General features: G+C 36.0%; 1 protein-coding gene across 1 annotated transcript in view; it reads left to right on the top strand.

The window, feature by feature from the left end:
• The window catches only part of LOC111052577 (zwei Ig domain protein zig-8), a 475,708-nt gene extending 450,745 nt beyond the window's left edge, over positions 1-24,963 (top strand). The window contains exons 4-5 of the mRNA XM_039421498.1: positions 14,755-15,054; positions 19,714-24,963. Coding sequence (XP_039277432.1) covers positions 14,755-15,054; positions 19,714-19,826 — 413 coding nt within the window. The 3' untranslated portion in view covers positions 19,827-24,963. The remainder of the gene's footprint in view (positions 1-14,754; positions 15,055-19,713) is intronic.
• Positions 24,964-27,918: the final 2,955 nt, after the last annotated feature.

Here is a 27,918-nt window from a genome sequence, read left to right as displayed (position 1 = left end):
TTTCAACTCCACAGCTCTTTTAAGGATAGTTAGAAGATTAATATATCAAAAGTCCTCAACCCTACCCACTGTGCTTAATGGATGGGGGTGGTTTGAAAGTACCATTTTTTCATTTTTCGCATATATCTCGGAAACTATGCATATTATGAACATTTGTATACTGTTCAAAATTGGAGCATACAATATTACCAATAAGTTTTGTTATTTAAATTTTTTCAAGATCTCTCATAATTTCTGAGATATCTGCTATTGAAGGTGAGACATTTTTTGAGAAAACACTTCTGCCTCCAATTATTTCATCTTTTTCGTCCAAAGGTGGGTACAGATATACGCGCCTCCAACCCGCTCCGCTCACGCTCCGCCTCCGTTCTGCCATCGCTCCGCAATCGCTCCGCCCACGCACTGATCATGAACGTTACGGGAGATGTTAGCTCTTCTCGCGTTCCACTCTTGCTCCCCGGTCCATCATCAATCGATCTGCTCGAGTGATGTTCGATTGCGGAGCAGAGCGAAAATCTGTATGCACCTTTATAATGTTTGAACGATTGATGAAAAAAATACGTGCTGATTATGAGCTGATAGAGCATCAAATTATCTTCAATTTAATGTATATTTTCACTATTTTAAGCATTTCCTTTAGTTTTGAGCAGCAGCTTTAGTTTTGAGTGTCAAATCTCAAGATTTGCAACAAGTGAATTTTTTCGAATATCACACTATTCTGTCATCATAAATTGGCAGTGTGCTTCAGTATGCACATTCATATTGAGTAGGCCTATTAGAACGTCTGCGGAACTAATAGCCTACTATTCAGGGGGTGTTTCTAAACTTCCTACCAATATCCAAGGGCAATATTCCTGTGTAAGAATATCATTTTCAAACTCTCCAAAAGTCCTTAGTTATTCACACAGCCACCATTCTGTTTCTCTCTTTCACTATTTGTTTTCTCAATGATAGCTGAACATAGGGAAATGAAACTTTGCACAATCATTCATGACAACAAGAGATATTTATAAGATGCATAGTTTCCGAGATATATGAGAGAAATGAAAAAATGGTACTTCAAACCACCCCCACCCCTTTAGCACAAGGGGTAGGGGTGAGGATTTTTTATATGTTTAATCCTCTTCTTCTTCTCTAGGTACCGTCTCCATTTCGAAGGTTGGCAATCATCATGGCAATATTTTCACCTTGTTCACAGCCGCTTCCTTGTTAAACGCTTCCCTCAGGTTTCTCAACCGAGACATTCTTCTACGTCCCACCGAGCGCTTACCAACTAGAACTCTTACCTTGGATTATGAGGTGCAGAATCATGTACTTGAGTCCTCTCATAATGTGTCCAAGGTATGTCAACTTTCGTATTCTCAAGTCACGCACAATATCTAGTTGCTTACCCATTCTTCTGAGAACTTCTACGTTCGTGACTCTATCTGTCCATGATAAACGGAGTATCCGCTGGTGGCTCCACATTTCAAATGCTTGGAGTCTGGTCTCACATTCCCTATTTAGTGTCCATGCTTTCAACCCATACAAGAGAACAGGGAACACATAGCACCTCAAGAGACGGGTCCTAACCTCAAGAGACAAGTCACGAGCCGACAGTAGAGTTTTCATTTTTATAAAGGCAGCTCTGGCCTTTTCAATTCTCATTTTTATTTCTGGCATGTGACTTGCATTGCAGCTGACGCGGGTTCCCAGATAGTTATATGCCTCTACCCGCTCTATCATATCCTATCCAGAAAGAAGGTGCTCTTGTGGAATTTCTTGCTTTGTAATGACCATATACTTTGTTTTCTTGGCATTTAATGTGAGCTCATATTCCTCACTTGCTCTTTTTAAATTGCTCAGCATTCTTTGCAGGTCTTCTATGCTTTCAGCAAGGAGTACAGTGTCATCTGCATAGCGGATGTTGTTTATATGGGTACCATTGATGACAATGATCGCTTCTTCTTATTCAAGAGCTTTTGCTATGATATTTTCCGAGTATAAATTGAACAAGAGTGGGGAGAGTACACATCCTTGATGGACTCCACGCTTTATTGCAAGTTTTCGACTAGTTTTTGATTGGACTCGAACTTCTGCTGTTTGATGAAAGTATAAATTTCTGATTATCTGAAGGTCCCTAGTATCATGCATGCATCAATGCATGCTTCTTCCAAAATTTCCATCAGTGGGTTGTGACATACTTTGTCAAATGCTTTATTGTAATCAATGAAGCATGCATAGACATTCTTATTCACATCCACACATCGTTGAATCATCACATTATAAGCAAAGAGCGTCTCTTTAGTTCCAAATTCACTTCTGAATCCAAACTGTGTGTTTGATAGCTTCTCTTCCAGTTTCATGTTGATTATTTTATGAATTATTTTCAGAAATAATTTGTGAATGTGGCTCATAAGGCTGATTGTGTGGTGGTCTTCACATTTCTTTGCATTATGTTTTTTGGGAAGTGTAATAAATGTAGATTTTAGCCAATCTTCCGGAAATTTCACACTCTTGTAGATCATATTGAACAAATCCGACAACTTGGCAACATGCCTCTCATCCAACAACTGTAAAACATCTCCAGGGAGTTCATCTGGTCCCGCTGCTTTGCCCTTTTCGATATTATGGATCGCATAGACAACTTCCTCCTTCAAAATGTCTGGACCCGTTGTTTCTCCCACATTTGCCATTTGCTCTCTTTCATCAGAAAACAACATCTCTATGTACTCCTCCCATAGTTGAATCTGTTCATCTGAGTCCATGACTATCTTATCCAAATCATTCAGGAGTCCTCTGGTCTCTCCTCCCAGTGAGTTCCCTGATCTTCTTGTGAATGTTGTGGGTATCATGCAATGCCTGTAGATGTTCCATCTCTACACACTTCTGTCTTAACAACTGTTCCTTGGCTTGCCTGCACTCATACCGAATCCTGTTCTGAATCTTTCTCATCTCAACCTTTACCATATTTGAAGCCTTGAGCCTCTGACGTGTTTCCATGAGATTCAACATGTCTTCTGTCATCCAGTCTTTCTCTTTCTTATGTTTCATTCTTTCCAAATGCTTTATACATGGCTCCAAAATTGCTGTTTCAATGGTCTGATCTCACTTCAATTCCCTGGATATTTTTGTTGACTGTGACATCAAGTTTCTCATTAAGATCATTTACAACTTTAATCCTGGTAGATGCATCATTTGATCTGTTGACATCTATTCGGTCTGACAACTTTTGTTGGATGAGCTTGAGCCTCTAACTGTCCTTAAAAGAGCTGTGGAGTTGACAATTGTGTTACAAACTTCCCTCCATACTTTTTTTTGAGCATTCGTTGCCTGGACCATTTTCATAGAAGTGAACACGAGAATAGGTATTTCCTAGCAGACTACCTTCATTATTGATAAGTTCTCCATTGAATAGCATTCATAGAATTCGTCCCCTACCAGAAAAATTATTACAAACTGAGATTTTCACAACGTAATGAATTTATTAAGAGAACACGATTAGATTGCTATGTGTTCAACTCACACTCACGCAAATCAGGTCGAGAAGAGACTCGATTCTATTCCAGAGCATGTGTTTCAAATGGTGACGTCGCGGAGACTAGAATCGATTGGTCTGAGTGTCACCATTGAAAAACATACTCTCGACTAGAGTCGCGTAGGTGTGAGTTGAGCATTACAGTTAACATTCCAATTCAACAGTTTCGTCCCTAAATGAGATTGTTTTGAAAATAGAGTGGATTGGAAAATTGATATATATAAATATATTCATTGATATATGTTCATTTGGATTTCATAAAATATTTCTGAACGACAATTAAAGTTTTTTTTGGGAGCGGATAGATGTTGTAAACAAACATGCGCGTCTGAGAGTCGATCTTGGAGCAGCAAGACCAATATTCACGAGAATTTTTGTCATAGACTGAACTGAATAATAAAAATAAGCGACTCAGTTTCCCTGTAATATTTTTAACTAGGCATCACTTTTATACGCATACAAGTACAAACGATTGTCGTCTCTCCTTTCAAATAATTCACTATGGAAGCCTCATGCAGTCAGTATTCAGTATATCTCCCAAAACAGAGAATTATAGCTGTTTCATGTCTCCTCTTCTACCGCGAATCACAGAAATTTGACTAAGATAAGGATTGAATAAGCACACATAAACTACTGCTGCTTATAGCTGATCATATTACAACTCATAGCTCATAGCATCACTGATTGCTGCTAAAAATAGGATCTCTATTCAGTCACCTTCTCGCTGACAATGATCCCCTATGTGATTCCACTAATCCCAAGCGTTACACAAGGCCGGGATGAGACATGCAACACTGTTGAATGACGTAGGATTGGCAGCGATAATGACGCCTCGCAACATGTCGCCGAACCCCGTTACACAATACGATCAACGTTGGCAATTAATCAAGTGACGATTCAATGAAAGCAACAACACTTCATTGGCAAAACGCAAGTTCTCACGCTCTGTCCGACACCCTGCGAAACTGAACTACATGTACACTGAACTATTGTGTATGCGACCTGTCATCGGCTCATCTATGCACTAAACCTCGTCTCAAACTAGAGGGTATTTAGCTTCCCCCTCTTTCATGTACTCCAAACTCCCACATGATCCCCTCTCTATAGACCTATAGACCTAATCAGTGTGGCGGCGTTAATGCGCGCTAATTATCAGGGTTCTTGACGCATTGCTACTCTGCTAAACCAATCACTGTGTATGAGATTTTATGCGGTATAGTGGTGGGTGGGGGGGTCATTGTGCCTCGTAATTGATCCCGGGATCAAATTGTTATATATTGGTCTCTGATGAAAATCTTGTCTCAAGTTAGATTTTTTGATATGCCCTACTTTCTAAAAGTACCCAGTTAGTAAAAAATATTCATAATTTTGAATATATATATATAACACCTTTTAAAAGTTTTGTTTCAATTACAAAACAAACAGATGAAAATATAGAACATACAACCCGATGAGGTTTACAGATGAACCTAAATACTAATTGTTGCTGCGCCGCACACAAACAGAACGCGTGCAGTACGCAGGGTGATCGCAGATCGCGCGATACTGGTTCGCGAGCAACAAGCCAAGGAATGTATCCATGCACTCGTCGATGGTGTTTGGGAAATATGCAAGTATCACATGCAAATATTTATCTTTTTTCACAGGGAATATAAAAAAAGGAAAATACAATAGTAATTTGAATTATTCTAGATTGAGAAATACAGCTTTTTCTCTCTTAGGGGAAAGCTTGATGTCCGAGGCGAAGCCGAGGGCAACAATTTCCCTGATGGAGAAAAAGCATTTTTCACTTTGTGATGTACACAACATTTTTCCTTCAACTACATTTATAGAAACTGCTTGATGTCCGATGCGAAGCCGAGGGCAACAATTCCCCTGATGGAGAAAAAGCATTTTTCACTTTGTGATGTACACAACATTTTTTCTCCAACTACATTTATAGAAACTGCAAATCAAATAATTTTGAAAACTTACGTTATTGCTTTCTTTTGCAACATAACTTGAAATAAAAAAAATTAAGAAACAGTCATCTGGCTTGCATTGCAACAGCGCTTTCTATCGGAAAAAGTTGTAAAATTTATCAGCTAGAAACAATATTGCCGACTCCAGTCCGCAAGTTCAAGATTTGGATAGCAGATAAAAATAGTTTGAATAGCGCATAAGTTATTCTAAAATATGTTTTCTTTTTTATCGTCTACTGATATTAAGTATGTGATAGCATATTTCATAAGTTGATCAAATTTCTGGTTGGGGTATTGAATTTAGTTGGCTAAATGTCAGACAATACTATTATGCTTCCTCATCTGAGCAACAATCTTCCAACCTCCTTCCAATGTGAGTTTCCAATATAGATATAAATGGGGAGGGACCTTTTGACACACACCGGCCTTGTATTTCATTGGAATATCCCACTTTTCAAAAAATATCAAATTAAATTTTTTGGCTTCTTTAAATCTAGTTCAAATCTTCCTCATTAAAATGACATAGGTTTCTATCGATTGGGTGTCTAGAAATATTTCAATAATTCTTTGGAAGAATGCATAACATGCGGTTATTTTTACAGATAATTTCAGATTCTACTGTGAATAAATTTCATATATATTACTATTTCTCTGGATATCACCTCATTTATTCCCTTTTCTATGACTCATACATTGCATAACCTGAATCCAACAGCTGATTTATTCATAATGAAATTGTTAATCTGTGTTCAGGGTAGAACGCAAAATGTGAATGAGTCTGTAAATAATGTGATTTGTAATCATATTTCAAGCAATTATTTGTGGGGTTGATGTATATGAGGTGGTAACAAACTTCAATGATGGACACATAGGAAAGTGCATGATATTTTGGAAAATTGGTGTCAGGGCTGGGATAAATTGTATAGGAGTGATGAAGATGTTGGATAAAAGGCATATCAATGAGGGACAAGAAGAACTAAAAGAACTCAATAAAGATCAGACAACAAAGACATGTGTTGAATAGGAGACTGGAAGACCAATTGAAGACGAAAATATGCCATCTTTTGCTCCAGGACAGTTCTAAAATTGTGTAATTACTAACTTTTTTGATTTTTCGCGATTTTCTTAGAATCATATTTTTTCAACTTCCTGTTCCTTTTCTTCAGAAACCAATAGAGATATTGAGCTGATTTTTCTCATATGTTTATATCAATGGAATAAATATATGATTGGAGCTAAAATAAATAAATATATCTGTAAAAAAAATTAAAGATTTTTTTTTATTTTTTCAGTGATCATGAAAAAAAAACTTTTTTGCTGAAATTTCGAGAGAAATAGATAATTTTAGTTCCACTTGTGGATGAAGAGCCTACCTATCAGTGGAGAAAAACAGATCAAAATATCTTTACTGGTTTTCTAAAACAAGGGACATAAGCTAATATTACCAAACATAGGGAGAAGTAGTCTCCTTCAAGAATGAGAAAAAACCAAAACAGCTTTTCTTCGTTTTAATTTGATACTCACGCCTAATTCATGTAGTTCTAGTTGAGAATTGTATGTTGAACATACATATGCCAATGAAACAGCACTGACTTATTCTGCAACATCCATAGCAGAACTGAAGAGTATGATGTACTATAAATATTAGGATATCCCGAACCTGATAGATTGGTTTGCAAAAAAATAGATTCAAATTGAATATGAAGAGAACGAAGTTTATTCATTCAAACCTTAGAAATATAGAGAGACACAATAATTCACCTATACTTTCAATACCCATTCACAAATTCCACTGTAACCAGATTAACTGCAACTGTAAAACTATTCCACATGCCAAAACCATAAGATACCTTGGTGTAACGGTAGACTACAATCTAAGGTGGGCTGAGCATTTTTCGATACATATAGGGCCAAGAATCGGCTTTACATTACTTGCAGGAATTTCTCTCGGATATCTATGCCCGGATTTCAAATATATTTTTCAAATGTTTAGTACAAAGCAGACTGAATTATGGGTTGATTGATTGGGAAGGTGCCTACTTCTCTGAGGTAAGGCCACTTTGAGTTGTAAAAACCATAAAACTAGGGTCATTGATATGACGCCGATAAAACATTCTTCATGACACTCATTTAGAGTTTGGAAAATGCTACCACTCCGATATTTGTATTTCTACAAAGGTACTGCGGAGATTCTATTGAAAATACGGAAATTGGGAGCTATATGGGTGGAGGGGAGACAGACCTTGAGATCCGAGAGCTATTTTGTTCCACCTCAACCATATAAAGAAATATGCACACCTTACTATTTATATAATTCTTCCAGAGTCTTGAATGAAATCGGGAAACAACACATTCCTACCGATAAAAAAAACTTGAAAAGTGGATACTACAAATGAACGATTTGGAGAAACTTTTCTCGAGACTTGAATTCACAAGAATTCAAGATCATAGATCATAGAGTATCATCTATGATCATCTAAGATCATAGAGTATCTTCTATGCGTATTAATACAATAAAGCAATTGTGGGGGAATTATTTCTGTTGAAACAGAATACTGTAACCCGGAAATAAGAGGCAAAGCAGGAGTTTTATGTAGTTGCAAATCCTTTTGGTATGCCTTACCATTTGACTTTGTTAATAGTAACAGAAGGCTACACGACTGAAATCCATTAGAGCACAATTTTTCGGTAACATTGCAAGGTTTTAAATCATTGTATTTCTTTGATTAATAACTTTTATTTTCGACGGAGGTGATGCAAATGTGCGTTTAAAGTAATAAAGTAATAAATAGCAGTAGAATAAAAACTGTGTGGCTACAATACAACATATTATTATATTTTTTTTCTCATATTGTAGCAATTGTTCATTCATACTTGATGGAGTTTTTATAATTATCTATAAAAGCGAAATGGCACTCACTCACTGACTGACTGACTGACTGACTGACTCACTCACTCACTCACTCACTCACTCACTCACTCACTCGCAGTACTAAAAATCTACCGGACCAAAAACGTTCAAATTTGGTAGGTATGTTCAGTTGGCACTTTAGAGGCGCACTAAGAAATCTGTTGGCAATATTTTAACTCTAAGGGTTGTTTTTAAGGGTTTTAAGTTCGTCTTTTAGCATGTACATTCTTCTTCTCCCAATCTCTTAATTATAATTGAAATTTCCATATCATATGTTACTATAGAACTATAATCTAGACTAGATAGAGTACCTCTTCGAAACAGTTGTTAACTGACAACTAAATTCATAATTTTGAATATATATATATAACACCTTTTAAAAGTTTTGTTTCAATTACAAAACAAACAGATGAAAATATAGAACATACAACCCGATGAGGTTTACAGATGAACCTAAATACTAATTGTTGCTGCGCCGCACACAAACAGAACGCGTGCAGTACGCAGGGTGATCGCAGATCGCGCGATACTGGTTCGCGAGCAACAAGCCAAGGAATGTATCCATGCACTCGTCGATGGTGTTTGGGAAATATGCAAGTATCACATGCAAATATTTATCTTTTTTCACAGGGAATATAAAAAAAGGAAAATACAATAGTAATTTGAATTATTCTAGATTGAGAAATACAGCTTTTTCTCTCTTAGGGGAAAGCTTGATGTCCGAGGCGAAGCCGAGGGCAACAATTTCCCTGATGGAGAAAAAGCATTTTTCACTTTGTGATGTACACAACATTTTTCCTCCAACTACATTTATAGAAACTGCTTGATGTCCGATGCGAAGCCGAGGGCAACAATTCCCCTGATGGAGAAAAAGCATTTTTCACTTTGTGATGTACACAACATTTTTTCTCCTTTATAGAAACTGCAAATCAAATAATTTTGAAAACTTACGTTATTGCTTTCTTTTGCAACATAATTCGAAATAAAAAAAATTAAGAAACAGTCATCTGGCTTGCATTGCAACAGCGCTTTCTATCGGGAAAAGTTGTAAAATTTATCAGCTAGAAACAATATTGCCGACTCCAGTCCGCAAGTTCAAGATTTGGAGAGCAGATAAAAATAGTTTGAATAGCGCATAAGTTATTCTAAAATATGTTTTCTTTTCTATCGTCTACTGATATTAAGTATGTGATAGCATATTTCATAAGTTGATCAAATTTCTGGTTGGGGTATTGAATTTAGTTGGCTAAATGTCAGACAATACTATTATGCTTCCTCATCTGAGCAACAATCTTCCAACCTCCTTCCAATGTGAGTTTCCAATATAGATATAAATGGGGAGGGACCTTTTGACACACACCGGCCTTGTATTTCATTGGAATATCCCACTTTTCAAAAAATATCAAATTAAATTTTTTGGCTTCTTTAAATCTAGTTCAAATCTTCCTCATTAAAATGACATAGGTTTCTATCGATTGGGTGTCTAGAAATATTTCAATAATTATTGGAAGAATGCATAACATGCGGTTATTTTTACAGATAATTTCAGATTCTACTGTGAATAAATTTCATATATATTACTATTTCTCTGGATATCACCTCATTTATTCCCTTTTCTATGACTCATACATTGCATAACCTGAATCCAACAGCTGATTTATTCATAATGAAATTGTTAATCTGTGTTCAGGGTAGAACGCAAAATGTGAATGAGTCTGTAAATAATGTGATTTGTAATCATATTTCAAGCAATTATTTGTGGGGTTGATGTATATGAGGTGGTAACAAACTTCAATGATGGACACATAGGAAAGTGCATGATATTTTGGAAAATTGGTGTCAGGGCTGGGATAAATTGTATAGGAGTGATGAAGATGTTGGATAAAAGGCATATCAATGAGGGACAAGAAGAACTAAAAGAACTCAATAAAGATCAGACAACAAAGACATGTGTTGAATAGGAGACTGGAAGACCAATTGAAGACGAAAATATGCCATCTTTTGCTCCAGGACAGTTCTAAAATTGTGTAATTACTAACTTTTTTGATTTTTCGCGATTTTCTTAGAATCATATTTTTTCAACTTCCTGTTCCTTTTCTTCAGAAACCAATAGAGATATTGAGCTGATTTTTCTCATATGTTTATATCAATGGAATAAATATATGATTGGAGCTAAAATAAATAAATATATCTGTAAAAAAAATTTAAAGATTTTTTTTTATTTTTTCAGTGATCATGAAAAAAAAACTTTTTTGCTGAAATTTCGAGAGAAATAGATAATTTTAGTTCCACTTGTGGATGAAGAGCCTACCTATCAGTGGAGAAAAACAGATCAAAATATCTTTACTGGTTTTCTAAAACAAGGGACATAAGCTAATATTACCAAACATAGGGAGAAGTAGTCTCCTTCAAGAATGAGAAAAAACCAAAACAGCTTTTCTTCGTTTTAATTTGATACTCACGCCTAATTCATGTAGTTCTAGTTGAGAATTGTATGTTGAACATACATATGCCAATGAAACAGCACTGACTTATTCTGCAACATCCATAGCAGAACTGAAGAGTATGATGTACTATAAATATTAGGATATCCCGAACCTGATAGATTGGTTTGCAAAAAAATAGATTCAAATTGAATATGAAGAGAACGAAGTTTATTCATTCAAACCTTAGAAATATAGAGAGACACAATAATTCACCTATACTTTCAATACCCATTCACAAATTCCACTGTAACCAGATTAACTGCAACTGTAAAACTATTCCACATGCCAAAACCATAAGATACCTTGGTGTAACGGTAGACTACAATCTAAGGTGGGCTGAGCATTTTCGATACATATAGGGCCAAGAATCGGCTTTACATTACTTGCAGGAATTTCTCTCGGATATCTATGCCCGGATTTCAAATATATTTTTCAAATGTTTAGTACAAAGCAGACTGAATTATGGGTGATTGATTGGGAAGGTGCCTACTTCTCTGAGGTAAGGCCACTTTGAGTTGTAAAAACCATAAAACTAGGGTCATTGATATGACGCCGATAAAACATTCTTCATGACACTCATTTAGAGTTTGGAAAATGCTACCACTCCGATATTTGTATTTCTACAAAGGTACTGCGGAGATTCTATTGAAAATACGGAAATTGGGAGCTATATGGGTGGAGGGGAGACAGACCTTGAGATCCGAGAGCTATTTTGTTCCACCTCAACCATATAAAGAAATGTGCACACCTTACTATTTATATAATTCTTCCAGAGTCTTGAATGAAATCGGGAAACAACACATTCCTACCGATAAAAAAAACTTGAAAAGTGGATACTACAAATGAACGATTTGGAGAAACTTTTCTCGAGACTTGAATTCACAAGAATTCAAGATCATAGATCATAGAGTATCATCTATGATCATCTAAGATCATAGAGTATCTTCTATGCGTATTAATACAATAAAGCAATTGTGGGGGAATTATTTCTGTTGAAACAGAATACTGTAACCCGGAAATAAGAGGCAAAGCAGGAGTTTTATGTAGTTGCAAATCCTTTTGGTATGCCTTACCATTTGACTTTGTTAATAGTAACAGAAGGCTACACGACTGAAATCCATTAGAGCACAATTTTTCGGTAACATTGCAAGGTTTTAAATCATTGTATTTCTTTGATTAATAACTTTTATTTTCGACGGAGGTGATGCAAATGTGCGTTTAAAGTAATAAAGTAATAAATAGCAGTAGAATAAAAACTGTGTGGCTACAATACAACATATTATTATATTTTTTTTTCTCATATTGTAGCAATTGTTCATTCATACTTGATGGAGTTTTTATAATTATCTATAAAAGCGAAATGGCACTCACTCACTGACTGACTGACTGACTGACTGACTCACTCACTTACTCACTCACTCACTCACTCACTCGCAGTACTAAAAATCTACCGGACCAAAAACGTTCAAATTTGGTAGGTATGTTCAGTTGGCACTTTAGAGGCGCACTAAGAAATCTGTTGGCAATATTTTAACTCTAAGGGTTGTTTTTAAGGGTTTTAAGTTCGTCTTTTAGCATGTACATTCTTCTTCTCCCAATCTCTTAATTATAATTGAAATTTCCATATCATATGTTACTATAGAACTATAATCTAGACTAGATAGAGTACCTCTTCGAAACAGTTGTTAACTGACAACTAAATTAATAATTTTGTCAGGTAGGCATTAAGTTGAGTTTGACTTTGTCAGGTTGGCACCAAGTTGAAGATTTAAATGCATTTATCGCAGAAAAATTGATTGGGCACTGCTACTTCAATCCTGGGAATATTATATTACTAGCCGTCAGGCTCGCTTCGCTCGCCATATCCGTTGAGCCAGACGTAGTCTGGCCTCCGACTTGATTGTCCTAACATATGATAAAAATGCTCAAATGAAAAATTCAGGCGAGCGAAGCGAGCCGGCTGATTTCATCCTTGGCCGATCCAGTCGGGGGTCCAGGGGGCGGAGCCCCCTGGCTAGACGGATATGGCGAGCGAAGCGAGCCTGACGGCTAGTTTTCACATATGTTTGTAATCTATTCATTTTTAATATCATTATTCATTTTTGAAGTCTTACACGTATCATCTCGGGGCTTGTTGGGAAAAATATTCTATTTGATCAATTCGATCAACCATGAAATCATCGACATTTTTCATTGGAATGGAGTGAACACGTCAATGCCAAATTCCATAATATCAGGTATTTTAAGGACATTCTTTGATAATCTCTCCAACTTATCAGAAATCAATTTCCATGGACATGGAAATGAGATCTGATCGCGGCTATCGGATTATAATTTCATAATTTAATGATCAATTCAACCGCATTGAGGGAATATGAGAGAATCATGAATTTAACATTGCCGATCTCTCCCGCAAACAAAATATAGAGCAAATAAAATGTGAAAAACATTCCGAAACCATTTCCACGAAATCAGTTCAAATTTCACAATAAAATTGAGAAAAATATTTTAATATCATTGCCTAATCGATGAGAATTCCATAGCAAGTTCTGAGAGAAATATTTCGATTCTATGGAATTGATGAAAATTTGATAATAAGATCATAGAAATTGCCCTTGCACGAAATAAATCGAGCTGGTTGTAGTTCGAAATGTATTTTTTTCTCTCATATCAAGAATCTCGAAAAGTAAAGTTTTTCGAAATGACCTCTCTATTCATCAAATTTATGAAAATATTATATATTTCAAGAAAGATTAACCTGAATGACCCGCTCTGCTATTTTGCAGTAGTTTCACGAGACCGCCATAAAAGGATGAGAGGTTTCTGAAATCGGTTTCATTTTTGTGAACCAGCACTGTTTAGCAGCTATTCAATTTGCTGTGGATAATTTAGTGGAAGACGAGCAATGCAAAGGCTTCGAGCTCGGTGAGTCTTCCTGGCAAGTGCAAAAATCTTATCTTGAATAATAGCTGAACAAACTATAACCAGAAACACTGCCGAGCTGTTATAACGTTCCGGATAATAAAAGTACACCAGTCTGAAAGTAGTTGCCAACGTAACCCACATTTGCTTTAATCATCTTTTACTTCATGCTCTATTATTTATCATTTCCTTCTCATTATTCTTCCTTCTTTTTCTTCTTATTTTTTCCTTCAAAATCCTCTTCCTCTTTTCCTCTTTTCCCTTCCACTCCCCATCATCTTCTTCTTTTACTCCTTCTTCTATCTTTCTTCTTATCTCTCAGCTATTAACTCAATTTCTCTCCATCTTCATCATTTTTCCTCAAAACAACCTCATTTTACACTCTTTGAACATATACGAGTAATTTCTGAAAAATGACTTTCTGATTCACAGACCAGGCATGGTCCCTGTTATTTTATTTATAGTATAAGTTGGAATTAAATATTTTTGCTAAACCTCTCATGAAGCTTAGGTTACATGATTACCACAACACTTGACGCATTTCATTAAGTTCAGGAAGTTAAGTTTTTTCAGTTTTAATCTTGGAATTTGGATAATCGATTTGAAGATTTTCCCAAATATCATGACTCTTGAGCCTTCCTTCCTACAATGCAAAATGTATGAGCTTAATAATATAGTCCATAGTAACTTCTAGTAGGATAATTGAATCTTCATTTCATACTACATGATAATTATCTTCGATGTTTCAAATAAGGAGATTAATTGCCAATTATATAATGTTCAATGACATTTTTTCTGATAATGATTAAATAAATCAGCAATTCCTGAATTTTTATGCAAGCTATATGCTTCAATTTGGTGCAGTAGCATATATTTATTTTCTTGCAAAGTTTTTTGTAATTTTTTCCTGGCAAATGAACAAATTCATTGATTGATTGATTGATTGACATGTTGCAGAGTCCAAAGCGCACATCCAGGGTGCTCAGGAGGTGTACGTCCGCAGAGGCAGCAGTGTGACGCTGCAGTGCGTCATTTCGCAGGCTCCTCACGCTCTGGGCACTGTCTTCTGGTACCGCGGAGTGGCGCCCATTGTGTCGTCAGCTGACCGCCAGCTGACCATCGACACCAGCTGGGTGGACGGCCAACAGCTGATCAGCCGACTGCACATTCGCGCCGCTCTGCCCGCACACACTGGCAACTACAGCTGCGTCCCCACCACCGCGCAGCCTGCTTCCGTCAATCTGCATGTCATCAACGGTGAGCAATTACCTATAACAATTTTCCGGAAAAGAAGAAGAATAGTGAGAGGAGAAGGTTGATGATGAGAAGATGAAGAAGAAGTTGGAGTAGGAAGATAGGAAGAATTCAGTAAAGAAAGGCATAAAAAGATCAGAAGGATGAAAGGAGGATTTCATTTTAAAAATAAAAGTTATTTCAATGAAAAAATTGAGTCACTTTTTGTGTAGTTGAAAAGTTATATTAATATAACTATATATAGTATTCATATTAAATAAAAAAGACTGAGAAATTGTCAAAAAACCACAGATTTATTGATAGGCTACTTAGAAAAAAAAGATTTTAAGTATCAATAAATCTATGGTTTTTTGACAATTTATCAGTCTTTTCCATTTAATATTGAGGAAAAATTGAGATTTACAAAGTGAGAAAATCATGAAAAAATCAATGGAAAAGACCAGTGAAGAAGATATTCATATATGTAACTGGAGATATAAAAATATTATTTTCAGATGAGAAAAACATTATGTAGGATAACGGTAAAATTATTAATATCAATAGTATGTGGATGAGTGTAATTACTAACAAAGAGGAACGAAAATGAATAAAATGAATTAATTGAATAACAACAATAACAATAGTTCATCACTCCAATGTTAGAAAGTATGAGAGACATGAGATGAAAAGAGAATCAGAAACAGAATGAAATAGATAAGTTCAGAGAAAGAGCTGGGAGTGTGGGGGAGAATGATTATGAGGGAAGAAATATTGTGAAACGATATGAAAGGGAGGTCACCAGCTCATGACGATGAAAGAGATACGATATGCCAAACTTCCGAGAGAAGAGGTAGAAGATGATACCGACAAAATAGAATACCTCTACGATTATTTTAGTGATTGCAGATGAAAAAAAGAAGTGATGGAAAATACGATATACTACACAGAGGAGAAAGTTGAAGAAAAATCCAAAAAGCAAAATATGATCTTGAAGAAGAAAATATAGTAAAGTCAAACAAGAAGCTGCAATAGAATACGAATAATGATAATATTGAGCAGAAAAAGAAAAACATCACTGAAAATAGGAATGCAATCCAAAAGACTCAACAAAGAACAAACGTTACTCTACCACCTGCCAGAAGGTGCCCATTTATGGTAAAACTGTTGGTCGGTGGGACGATGCTTGGAAGCTCTTTGATCATTCTTGAATATGTTATCGCTAACTTAAAGTATTACAACGGAAGCATCAAAGAAGAATTGAAAGATGAGTAAACACCGTATGTTGAACTGTGCGTTTAGTGATTTCAAAACTGTTTGTAAATAGCGTGAAATAAATTCATGTTTCCACAAATTTAATTGTATTTAAAAAAAAATAATATTGTATGTTACAAAAATAGAGGGAGTAATGATGAATGAAGAAGAGTTAGGAGACGAAATATAAGATTGAAATAGTGGAAAGACGACACTTGAAAAAAAAAATCTGGTGTGGCGCACTCACACAACTTTCCTTGCCGTTATGAAATTTGATCATCTGACGCTAGTGTTCCTGCGCATCGCATCTCAAGTCTACTATTCAAAGATTTGAGCCAACTGGTGACAGGGCAATAACGCTGGAGACACACGAGGTCTGCTATCTCTTCATAGTGAATCATTAAATAGAATCAACAGTGGCCAACAGTTTGCAATAATTGGATAATCACATTTTCTCGAATTTCGAGCTTATTCTCAATTTTAGGTGAAAATGTTACTGAAAATTAATTGTAGAGATTCTCATGCTCAATCTTTTCCACTCGAAATTTTTTGTTCAAATTGTATCTGAAGCCTGATAATTGAGAATCTAAAATCAAACTTCGCATAGATGGGGCGGAGCTCCTGAAATTTTTACAGGTATGAGACTTGTAGCAGTTTATAGAGCTTATCTATGACTACTCTAGGTATAATTTTAATCAAAATCGTTGGAGCCGTTCTCGAGAAAATCGCGAAAAACCCCGTTTTTGACAACATTTTCGCCATTTTAGCCGCCATCTTGAATCGCATTTGATCGAAATTGTTCGTGTCGAATCCTTATAGTGTAAGGACCTCAAGTTCTGAATTTCAAGTCATTCTGTTTATTGGGAGATGAGATATCGTGTACACAGACGCACATACACTCATACACACACACACACACACATACAGACCAATACCTAAAAACTCTACTTTTTTGGACTCAGGGGACCTTGAAACGTATAGAAATTTAGAAATTGGGGTACCTCAATTTTTTTCGGAAAGCAATACTTTTCTTACCTATGGTAATAGGGCAAGGAAAGTAAAAAGCCTTGAAAACAAGTAATGAAAAAACTGAGAAAAGGAATCAGAAGGAAAATGAAAATTTGGAGGAACAGAAGATAAGAATTGAGAAGGTGAGAAGGTGTTTGGTTAGCTGGGAGCTGAAGGTACTGACAATGCTACTTTCTATTGCACATTGTAATATGTTGCAAGAGGCCCCATAATAGCATTAACAGAAGGCGTATTACAGACAAGTTGCAGTAAAGTGGCAAAAGGGAAAGAAGAATAAGAAGGAGAAAAATAGTAAGAATGGAGGTGGTTCAGAGAAACGTACATGTGCTATAGAGTTGCAACTCTCTCTTTCTCACTTTTGGATCTTTCTCCCTAATCGAGCGGAAATTGAAAGGAATGGAGTGTGCTATCTAACAATTCGCTCCCCTTATAAAAAGATACAGGACACAATACTCCCCTACTCTTCCACTCCTCTTACCCATCTCCTTTTGCATGCTGTAGTAGCTTTTACCTCCCTTTATATCTGGGTTTATTCTTCCTTTTACTGTCATTCACTTAGCCTGCACTCACCGATCATATAGCTGTCTCTGTCTCTGTCTTCGTTTACGTTCTATTACGCTCGCCACAATTGAATGCCTCCATCTGAATATCTGATCTCGTACTTTTATATTCCAAGTCTGCGGTTTTTGTTCGAATATGCAACTGCCTTTCTATCCTACCTGGTTCGGAATTTGATATCCAAGTTACAATCCCTTTCTCAAATTCCACCTTAATAATATTCAGGGCTAGATTAAAGATATGTGGGTCCCTTGGCAGATATTTGTGATGCACTTTTACGCCTCCTCTGAGGGTCCCATTACTCATGCATATGAGCTAATTATGATTATAAGATCATAGCTATTCAACCAATCAAGGAATTCAATCAGGAAAATCGAGTGTAAACTAGATCCAACAACAGTGTTGCCACTTATTGACCAAATTCCAAGCTCGGTATTATTCAATTCTCGGCCAATCAGGAGAAAGTGGGCTGAGCTGAGAGAAAATACCGTCTTCAATGATCCTAGTAGTAGACTTAATGAGTCTTGTTTTCTATTCTTTGCACGCTTTCACATATCCTATGCAAGATCATCTATCTATTTGAACGTTGATTAACACCTGTAATCATTCAAATGAATTGATATTACGTACTGAATAGTTTTAGTAAGATAGTATAACAAGTTGGGAATTAATTCTAATTCTTGAAAAAGGATTGAACAATTCTTCCGAATTGAAATTGAGAAATATTATTGATTTTCAACTGTAATCTTGCAGGTAAAAAATGAAAAGGGAAATAGTTCACGGATTGATGATCGATATTGGCCACCACGTGTTGATATTATGATGATATTCTGCATACAACAAATCTGGTGTGGTACACTCACACAACTTTCCTTGCTCACTGAACTGTGAGCCTCATTCTTCAACGAGAATAATTTAGAGGAATAACATAATGACGATTGGCGGCAACATATTTGAAGCTACGATCAGACTACTGTATATGTGTATATATAATTGTTTTCAGAGTACATTTTCCTTTGTGTAAATTGTGGAATTCGATGATTATTTTTAAAAGTCGTCAAAACAGCTGTTCTACACATGAAAATCTCGACTATGTGTTCTTTTTATAAACTGCTCTACCTACCTACTTCATGCAAGAGAAAAAGTTTACAAAGTCCATTTCTCAAGGATGAGGTGGACCCCATTAGTTTCCAATGAAAAAGACTCATACCAGTTGATAGAGCTGATAAATAAAACTATACTGGATATGAATTTGAAATAAATTAGTCAAGTCGTTTTTGAGAAAATCGTGAAAAACATGGTTTTTTAGTAATTATCCGCCATTTTTCTTAAGAATATTATGGAGCCCCTGCAATTTTCCCAGAAATGAGACTCATGTCAGTTGATAGGGCTTATAAGTAGCTATCCATAGTATAAATTTGAAGGAAATCGTTAGAGCCGTTTCCGAGAAAACCGTGAAAAACATGGTTTTGTAGTAATCATCCGCCATTTTTTCCGCCATCTTGCATTGAATTTTATTGAATTTCTTATTGTCGGGTCCTCATGTTATAAGGACCTTAAGTTTAAAATTTCAAGTCAATCGGTTAATTAGGAATTTAGTTATCGTGTTCACAGACATACACACATACACACATACACACATACACACACACAGACCAACACCCAAAAATCATGTATTTGGACTCAGGGGACCTTGAAAAGTATAGAAAACTTGAAATTGGGGTATCTTAATTTTTTTGGGAAGCAATACTTTCCTTACCTACGGTAGTAGGGCAAGAAAAGTAAAAACTCTGTGTTTGGTATTCAAAAAAACTTATATATTATGAATAAATTGTGTTGTTCCAGGTGAGCACCCAGCAGCGATGCAACATGGAAACCACGCTTGGTGCAGAGCAGTCTCCCTGGGCTGCCTAGCAGTCAGTCTGGGTTTAGGATTCTTGTCGGGAAGCTGGAGGTGAAACCCCCACATCTAAGACTTCGATGATTGTACAACCCTCAACTCTTCATAGGAAACGACAGTGTCTAGAAACCTACACACCCATCCACCTACACCAATAAAACCATAGTATCAACCGCCTACAGAAATAAATTTCCGTAAACTGACCCAAGTTATATAACATCCCATCATATAAGAAACCCCTGAGAAACATTTATACCATCATCTGAAATCACTTAACTTCCTCCTTCAAATGTACATTACACACTCGTACCACTACTTATAGAACGTACATTATAATGTAAAGTGTATTATAGCATTTAGGATAAGAAGAGTTTTATGTATAAATATTGAACAATATCATTGTTTAGCTCGTTGTATGAGACTTAGAGGACCTTGAACTTTGGTTGGGTATGAGTTGGCTGAGATCGATGAGAAATAGCAAGACACAGTTTCCCTATTGAATCAACTCGCAAATCAACACAGCCTTGTTTGGATGCTGTGTTACTATGAAGTATAGCATATGGAGAAGATTCAAATAATCTTAGTGCTTTGAAATTGAGGTAGAGAAATTATAATTACCATGGTATTGAATCACTCATTCTTAGAATACAGAATGATTTCATTTCAGCTCATCAGAAAATTTTTTATTGTTTGACTATGTACAGTTGTAGCATGTTTGTTCACTGTATTATTTTTATGAGTCATGATAAGGGAAGAGAGACAACCTGAACTATCACTATTATCTTCATTTATTCACTATCACTATCAAACAATTATTCAGTCTCATATAACGACCTAGACAATGTTCGACGGAAGAAGTGATCTGATTCAATCCACACTACAAACTAAATTCCTATCAGTATGAAATCTATAATTATTATCAGTATAAAGAATTTTTATGATAAAGTATTTCAATAAGGCTACTTGGATTGTCTAATTGTCATGCAAATCACTAGTAACCTTTTTATACTCTTTTTCATAACACAAACTAGTCTCGAACCATTTTTATGTGTCATAATGAATTATTATTTCCAGTAAACAATATTTTATCTCCTTGAGCAGCAGGCTAATTTTATATTTTCAATGTCGAATATTGTGCTTATGTAACAGAGTGTAGAAATTGTACTAGTATTTTCTGTCATAATTATACTTTTTTATCACTTCATTAAGTCACGAGAAATGAACAGTTTGATTCCATCATTTCATAGGAATAGCATGAAGCAACTCATACTGATACAACAGTAATAAGTTGCTATTTATATTTTATTATTAGAATTACTGGTGGAAGCCCTTGGAAGTGAGCTGAGCTTTCCCCTTATTGAATTTTAACAAACCATCGCATTAAAATGTCATGTGAAACATTCAATCCGGCAGCAATTTTATAATTACTAGCTTATCACTTCTTTCGTCGAAAGTAGCAGAAGTTGTTGATAAAAAAGTTTTCCTTTCATTTCAATATTCGATAGAGGAACTGTTTACATTCATCTCTACAAGGTCTGATGGTTCATGAATATAATATATTGAGAATGCATTGACTGCATAGATGAAGGATGTTCAAAAGTAGGTTTGAAGGAAACTGGTCAACCTTTCCTACAGATCCTTATTAATTGAAATCTTGAAATTTGATAATTATTACAAGTAAGTCATAACAATATCAAGTGGCTCCCTCTTGAGTTTATCAATGTGGCTTAAAAATTGAGATAGGTTCCAATAAATGATAATTTTTGGAACGTTTTTCACCCATGCCATCAAAAACATAGGTATAGAAATTATTTTGTAGTACAACATCATCAATCTCACCTGAATCATAGTGTTTTTCAAATTTGTTCTTCAACGTGCATTTAAAATAAATCTTAACTCTCAATTCCTATTTCATCATTCCAGTTTATATAATTTGATTGTCTACATTTTTTGAAGTTTCAATAGGCCTGTCGATAGCAGATTGATATTTCTTCAATTTTAATCTACTGGCAATTACGAGGTGCAGAACAGATTCTGAAACTATTCTTTTAGTTAACAGGTTACAGATTCTGCCTGCTTCTATAGAGGGCTCACAGCAATAAGTTTAACAAGCTCGTAACCGAATTTTTCATCCAAACAGATGAAAACAATGTTTATCATAATATCAAGCATTATAAATGGAAATATTCAATTCGTATGATACTAAGAAACTGAGTGAGCTGGTTTAAAACTTCAGCTATAGTGGAATTCATTTCATACTGTCAATATCCGTTATTAATAACATCAGTACTTTCCATTCAACCAATGCTGACAGTATGGAGTGAATCTCAATAAGCATGATTTGTGCCATCTCTATCAAACTAATTCAAACCAATCAGTAGAATTTCTAGAAAGATGATTGCATAAATTAGCCAAACTAATGTCGTATTTTGGAACTCAATCAATGGAGTTGGGCACAGTAAAAGTGTGCTAATCATATAACAAATTAGTATGACTACAACATAGTGTATGTAGCCTCTACTTTGTCAATTTCAATTTCAATTTCAATTTTATTGATGTCATGCATTGTACAATAATACAATATTGACACAAGTCAAATTCATAGTCACAATGGTAAATTACATTGTAAAAAATATTAAGATATTTAAATAACAAGAAATAATTCAATTCGCTGCCAAGATGGCAAGAATCACATCATTTTAAAAATGTCTCAATTCAAAAAATTCAATTATACTGTAAAAGGATTTTTCGATCAGCCAATTCTTCAACTTAATCTTGAACAAAACTTCAGAGTCAATCTCAGATATAACTGGTGGGAGAGAGTTCAATATTTTCCTGCTCATGTGATCAGGACTACCTTGGAAAAAAGACGTTCTATGAGCATCCAGTCTTAGAGCATTCCTAGACCTCGTGTTGTACCCGTGTATATCTGATCCTCTAGCCCAGGAAGCTCTATGTTTGAGTTGATTGACAAGATCAAGCCGTAGGTCAGTAGCGGCTGAAAGTAACCATAATAAGCCGAGAATACTACTTTCTTGTTCAGACTCGTCGTTAATCTTGATATCGCAAATGTTGCCCTACTAAGTCGCTTCACGACCTCGTCCACATGGTAATTCCACCTCAATCCTGAGTCAACCTCGATTCCTAGAAAACCACAAGCACCTGTAGATTTGATTTGTTTTGAATCCAACTTGAAATTTAGTGAATTAGAGAATTCCGGGCGGTTGGACTTACTAATAGAAAAATCCATAAAACAGGTTTTCTCGACATTGACTTTCAGTTTATTCGCCTTACACCAATTCTCGATGCTTTCTGTGACGCGCTCTCCCTGCCTCAGCAATTGCTGCAGATCATTCTCAACAATAAGAAAGTTCGCATCATCTGCAAATAGAACGCTACTGGCAAGAGGAACATTACTTGGTAAGTCATTTATATACAGTGAGAACAATATCGGGCCGAGGACTGTTCCCTGTGGTACTCCCCTTTTTATCTGGCAAATTTTCGACCTGTATTTATGATTCACTACTTTTTGTTTTCTGTCCTCAATTTCTACAACCTGCACTCTATCAGTGGTAAATGATTTCAACCATTCTAATGCTGAGCCTTTAAATCCATAATGTTGCATCTTTTCTATCAAAATATCATGATCAATACTATCAAAAGCCCGTTTTAAATCGATAAAGGAACCCAAAGCCTTTTTTTCAGCATCCAGTGACTTGTATATTCGGCATAAGAAGTTATTAATGGCATCAATAGTTGACTTTCCACGTCGAAACCCGAACTGGCTTGAGGAGAGAATTCTGTTAACTTCAAGATGTAGCTTCTGTAACTTCAAGAGGACATACTGTCAAATACGGTTCAAGTTCAAGGCAACGGTAATTGGAACTCATACATTAGGAAATTGTTGAAATCAATCAATAAGAACAGAGGCCATGGTTAGATGTATTCGAGGGATTCTGATGATGCAATTCAATTTATCAGGATAATATTCAAGCCGGCCTCAGGGGAATGGGCTTCTGTATTGGAGCTCAGATAAAGCTGATGTTTGAATCAGTTGAATATTACGTTGACTATCACAACACAGAGGCTATCACATGTAATATACATTGATTGGTTTTCATGCTGCTTCACCGTTATGAATCTGGTTTTGTAACAATAATACAAAAAATCTCTTCAAAGGTTCCTTACTTTCAAGGTGGATTTAAAAATGATTTTTCAATATTCCTTCTTCGATACGTTGAAAAATAAATGCTTCAAATTGGAGATTCAGGAACAATGATTATTGTAAATGTCTTGGGGTAATGGGTTTTGTAGTGGTATTGAACTAATTTTTAAGCGTTTCCGGAGTGGGGCTCTGCATGCTGTGGTACTGACTTCATTCTCAGTTTCTTTTGCACTCGATTCTCCGAAATAAGAAAGTCCTTTCTAATTAGAATGTTCTCTTTATCTAGGATTTAGATTTTAATTACGAAGTTTTGCGAATAACTGTTTCTCAACAACGTGAGAAACATATTCTAATTACAATACAAATGACATTGATGTAACAACATTGGTAGATAAAATTAATCTTTCTGCTATTTTTCTTCAGAATTAAGGTGATAACAGCTAAAAATTGTGAAAAAATAGGTATTTGTTTTAGGTTGAGGGAGCCACAACACTTTGTTCATTGTAGGGAAGTTAAGTTCGAATAGTTGACCTATTGTGAGTGGACTTGACACTTAATACACTGCTGTGATACTAACTTACTATTGTACATTAAAAAATATGATTATGAAAATAATAATGTAAATATTCTAGTTGAAGTATAATATCACCATCAATAAGAAAATTAGGGACACAAATGCAAAGGGAATATTGTTGTAATCAATTGATTCAATCGGTTGATTGTTCTAGTTTGTATCAAACATAGAGTTGATAATTGAATTTGTATTGATACGAAATTAAGAGAATGAACTGCACACCACGTTGAGAGTGTTTTGAATATCATTCAATTGATATCAATATCGCCTTATATTGATATCAATTCCACGACTTGACCCAGTTTATTGTATGATATTAATTTAGCCTGTAAGAATGAATAATCAAAATGAATGTAGTGTATTGATGATTTTCGTTGTAAAAACACTAATTTGTAAATTATGTGTCGATACCAAGATGAACTGTTTCGATTTTAATAAAGTCTGTAATATTTTCAATAGTGTTCTGTTAGTTCTCTCATTACCTTGCCTACTTCTTTCACATGGGAAATTAGCATCCTTTAGGTCTATTCTTATCGTACATATTGTCAGAGTTTTTGAAACTACACATCACAGAGTGAAGAATAAGGAATGGAAGATAATGATTGATGATTATTTAATTTGTATTGATACAATATTGGAGAAATAATATTAGCATTAATGTTATGAATATAGATATATTCTAGTAGCACATAACAGAAGACACTTTAAAGTTTATAATATAAATTAAAACAGGAGACACAAGACATAAATAGATTGAAAACACTTGAAAACTTACATTAGAAACGGAAATTCTCGGGAACTGAGTTCCCTTCCTCAACCCAAGGATATGGTGTTTGCAGCTCATTGTTTGGAAAGGGTTGACGAAGGGAACTCAGTTCCCGAAAATTTCCGTTTCTAATGTAAGGTTTCAAGTGTTTTCAATCTATTTATGTCTTTTTATGTCCAGATTTTTATGTCTCATATTTATGTAATATAAAAGGTATATTATTTGTTATATTCTATATATCCATATATTCTCTTTTTTATATTCTATATATCTATTTATGTCTAGATATATTCTGATATACAAGTAATTGTAGTTTACAATTATAATAGAATTGTACGATATCACAAAGTAGGATATTACTGTATCTTCTCTGTGACGATATGCAATTTAATTGTAGTTTTGATGATATGTTGAAGGAATTCGGCGAACCCGATGCAGCTTGAAGCACCGCTACTTCCAACCAAAGAGGATCGGAAGAAAATGTTGGATTTAGAATAGAATGGAATGATAAAAGAATTTTTCCCCCAACACTCTTCGCTTTCAACTATAATGCTTGGAAAAAATCACCTTCTCTCTCAAAAGTGAAGTGATTCAGTTCATTGTTTACAAATAGTCTAATGATACTTCACATTCATTATGAATACACTCACGAACTACGATTATCAATTCAGTTGAAATTTTGTAAATCGAAGACTAGTAGTCTATTTTCGAAACTTTTAGTTTTTAAAGTTTCTCACTTCGGAAACGAGATATTTTGGCTGCGTTGCAATTTCTAGGTTGTGAGCCAACTAGTTAATTGAACGAATATATTATTATTATCGCACACTTTGAAACAATTCGATACGTACATTTCACTGCCCCCCCCCACCTATCCCAATGGCGATTAGAGCATTATGCCGGGTCTACACAACAACGATATTTGCGTAAACTTGGCTCAAAGCCAGGTTTACGCAAATCTGGCTTTGAGCCATGTTTGCTCAAACCTCTGTTCACGCGACACCAACTTTAACACAAACCTGTATAAACTAAACCATATATAAATTCAATACGAAGTCTTTGAAGTGTTTATAAACTTGAGATGAATTGTAACTCAAGCCTCTTCCTTCTCCTCCTCTTCCCCCACCACTTCCTCTTCCTCCACCCTCACCTTCTCGACCCCCTCCTCCACCTCCTCAACCCTCCACCCCGCCAACAACTACTCCTCCTCCTCCTCCTCCTCTTCCTCCTCTTCCTCCTCCACCTTCTCCTTCACCACCACTCCTTCCTCCACCACCTACTCCTCCTCCTCCTCCTCACCCTACTCTTCCTCCTCCTCCAACTATTCCCCCTCCTCGTCAACTACTTCACCACCACTTCTTCCTACTCCACCACCTACTCCTCCTCCTCCAACTATTCCTACTCCTCCTCAACTATTTCACCTCCTCTTCCTCCTTATCCTCCTCCTCCACCTCCTCCAACTCTTACTCCTCCTCCTCCTCCTCCTCCTCCCAATTCTCCTCCTTCTTCTCAATAATAATAATCAAGAATATTGCTTATCAAGTGAAGAGCGAATAACTATATCTATTACATTAATATAGAGTAAATAAAATAATTATTATCTATAAAAAAATATTCCTTGTTTTTGAGTATTTTTGAGAATCGACCTCGCTCACATTTAATTCGAGGGTGCTGAATCCGAATCTGAAATCGCGAATTCTCTATCTTCATTTTGAAGCGATTCAGGTTTTGATGGATAGATGAAACATAATCGTTTCTCAGAAAAATTGACGCAAACCTGGCTGAGATTGATTGAACAAAGCACAAACCTTCAAACCTCATTAATTCACAACGATCTCCCGTCTACACGACGCAAACTTAGCGCAAACCTCGTCGTTGTCGTGTGGACCGGGCATAACACATCGTTTGTGCACACTCTGCGTTTGTGCACGAAACTGAATAAAGTATTTGAAATTTCGATTAGGGGGGCTGGAGAAACGATAGCCCCCCCCCCTTAGCGTAATTGCGATTTGAGCATTACACATCGTTCGTGCATCGTTTGTGCACGAATGTGCACGACCACTCTGCGTTTGTGCACGCAAACTGAACAAATTATTTGAAAATTCGAGTAGGGGGCCGGAGAAACGATAGCCCCCCCCCCCCTTAGCGTAATTGCGATTTGAGCATTACACATCGTTTGTGCATCGTTTGTGCACGAATGTGCACGACCACTCTGCGTTTGTGCACGCAAACTGAACAAATTATTTGAAAATTCGATTAGGGGGGCTGGGGAAACGATAGGCCCCCCACTTAGCGTAATTGCGATTTGAGCATTACACATCGTTTGTGCACGAATGTGCACGACCACTCTGCGTTTGTGCACGCAAACTGAACAAATTATTTGAAAATTCGATTAGTGGCGGCTGGGGAAACAATAGCCCCCCCACTTAGCGTGATTGCTATTTGAGCATTACACATCGTTTGTGCATCATTTGTGCACGAATGTGCACGTACATGTAACGTTTGTGCACACTTTAAGCAAGGAAATTGGTTTTCACAGGAGTGAGGTATAGTAGAGTGGGCAAGGGGGGCTGGGGAAATGCTATCACCCCAAACAGTCAGAACACTCCAATTTCCGGCTCAATCGTTTGTGCACGAATGTGCACGTA

Source organism: Nilaparvata lugens, chromosome 2, assembly GCF_014356525.2.
Source record: "Nilaparvata lugens isolate BPH chromosome 2, ASM1435652v1, whole genome shotgun sequence".
In the NCBI taxonomy this organism is placed as follows: domain Eukaryota; kingdom Metazoa; phylum Arthropoda; class Insecta; order Hemiptera; family Delphacidae; genus Nilaparvata; species Nilaparvata lugens.
This window is presented reverse-complemented; position numbering and strand designations above follow the sequence as displayed.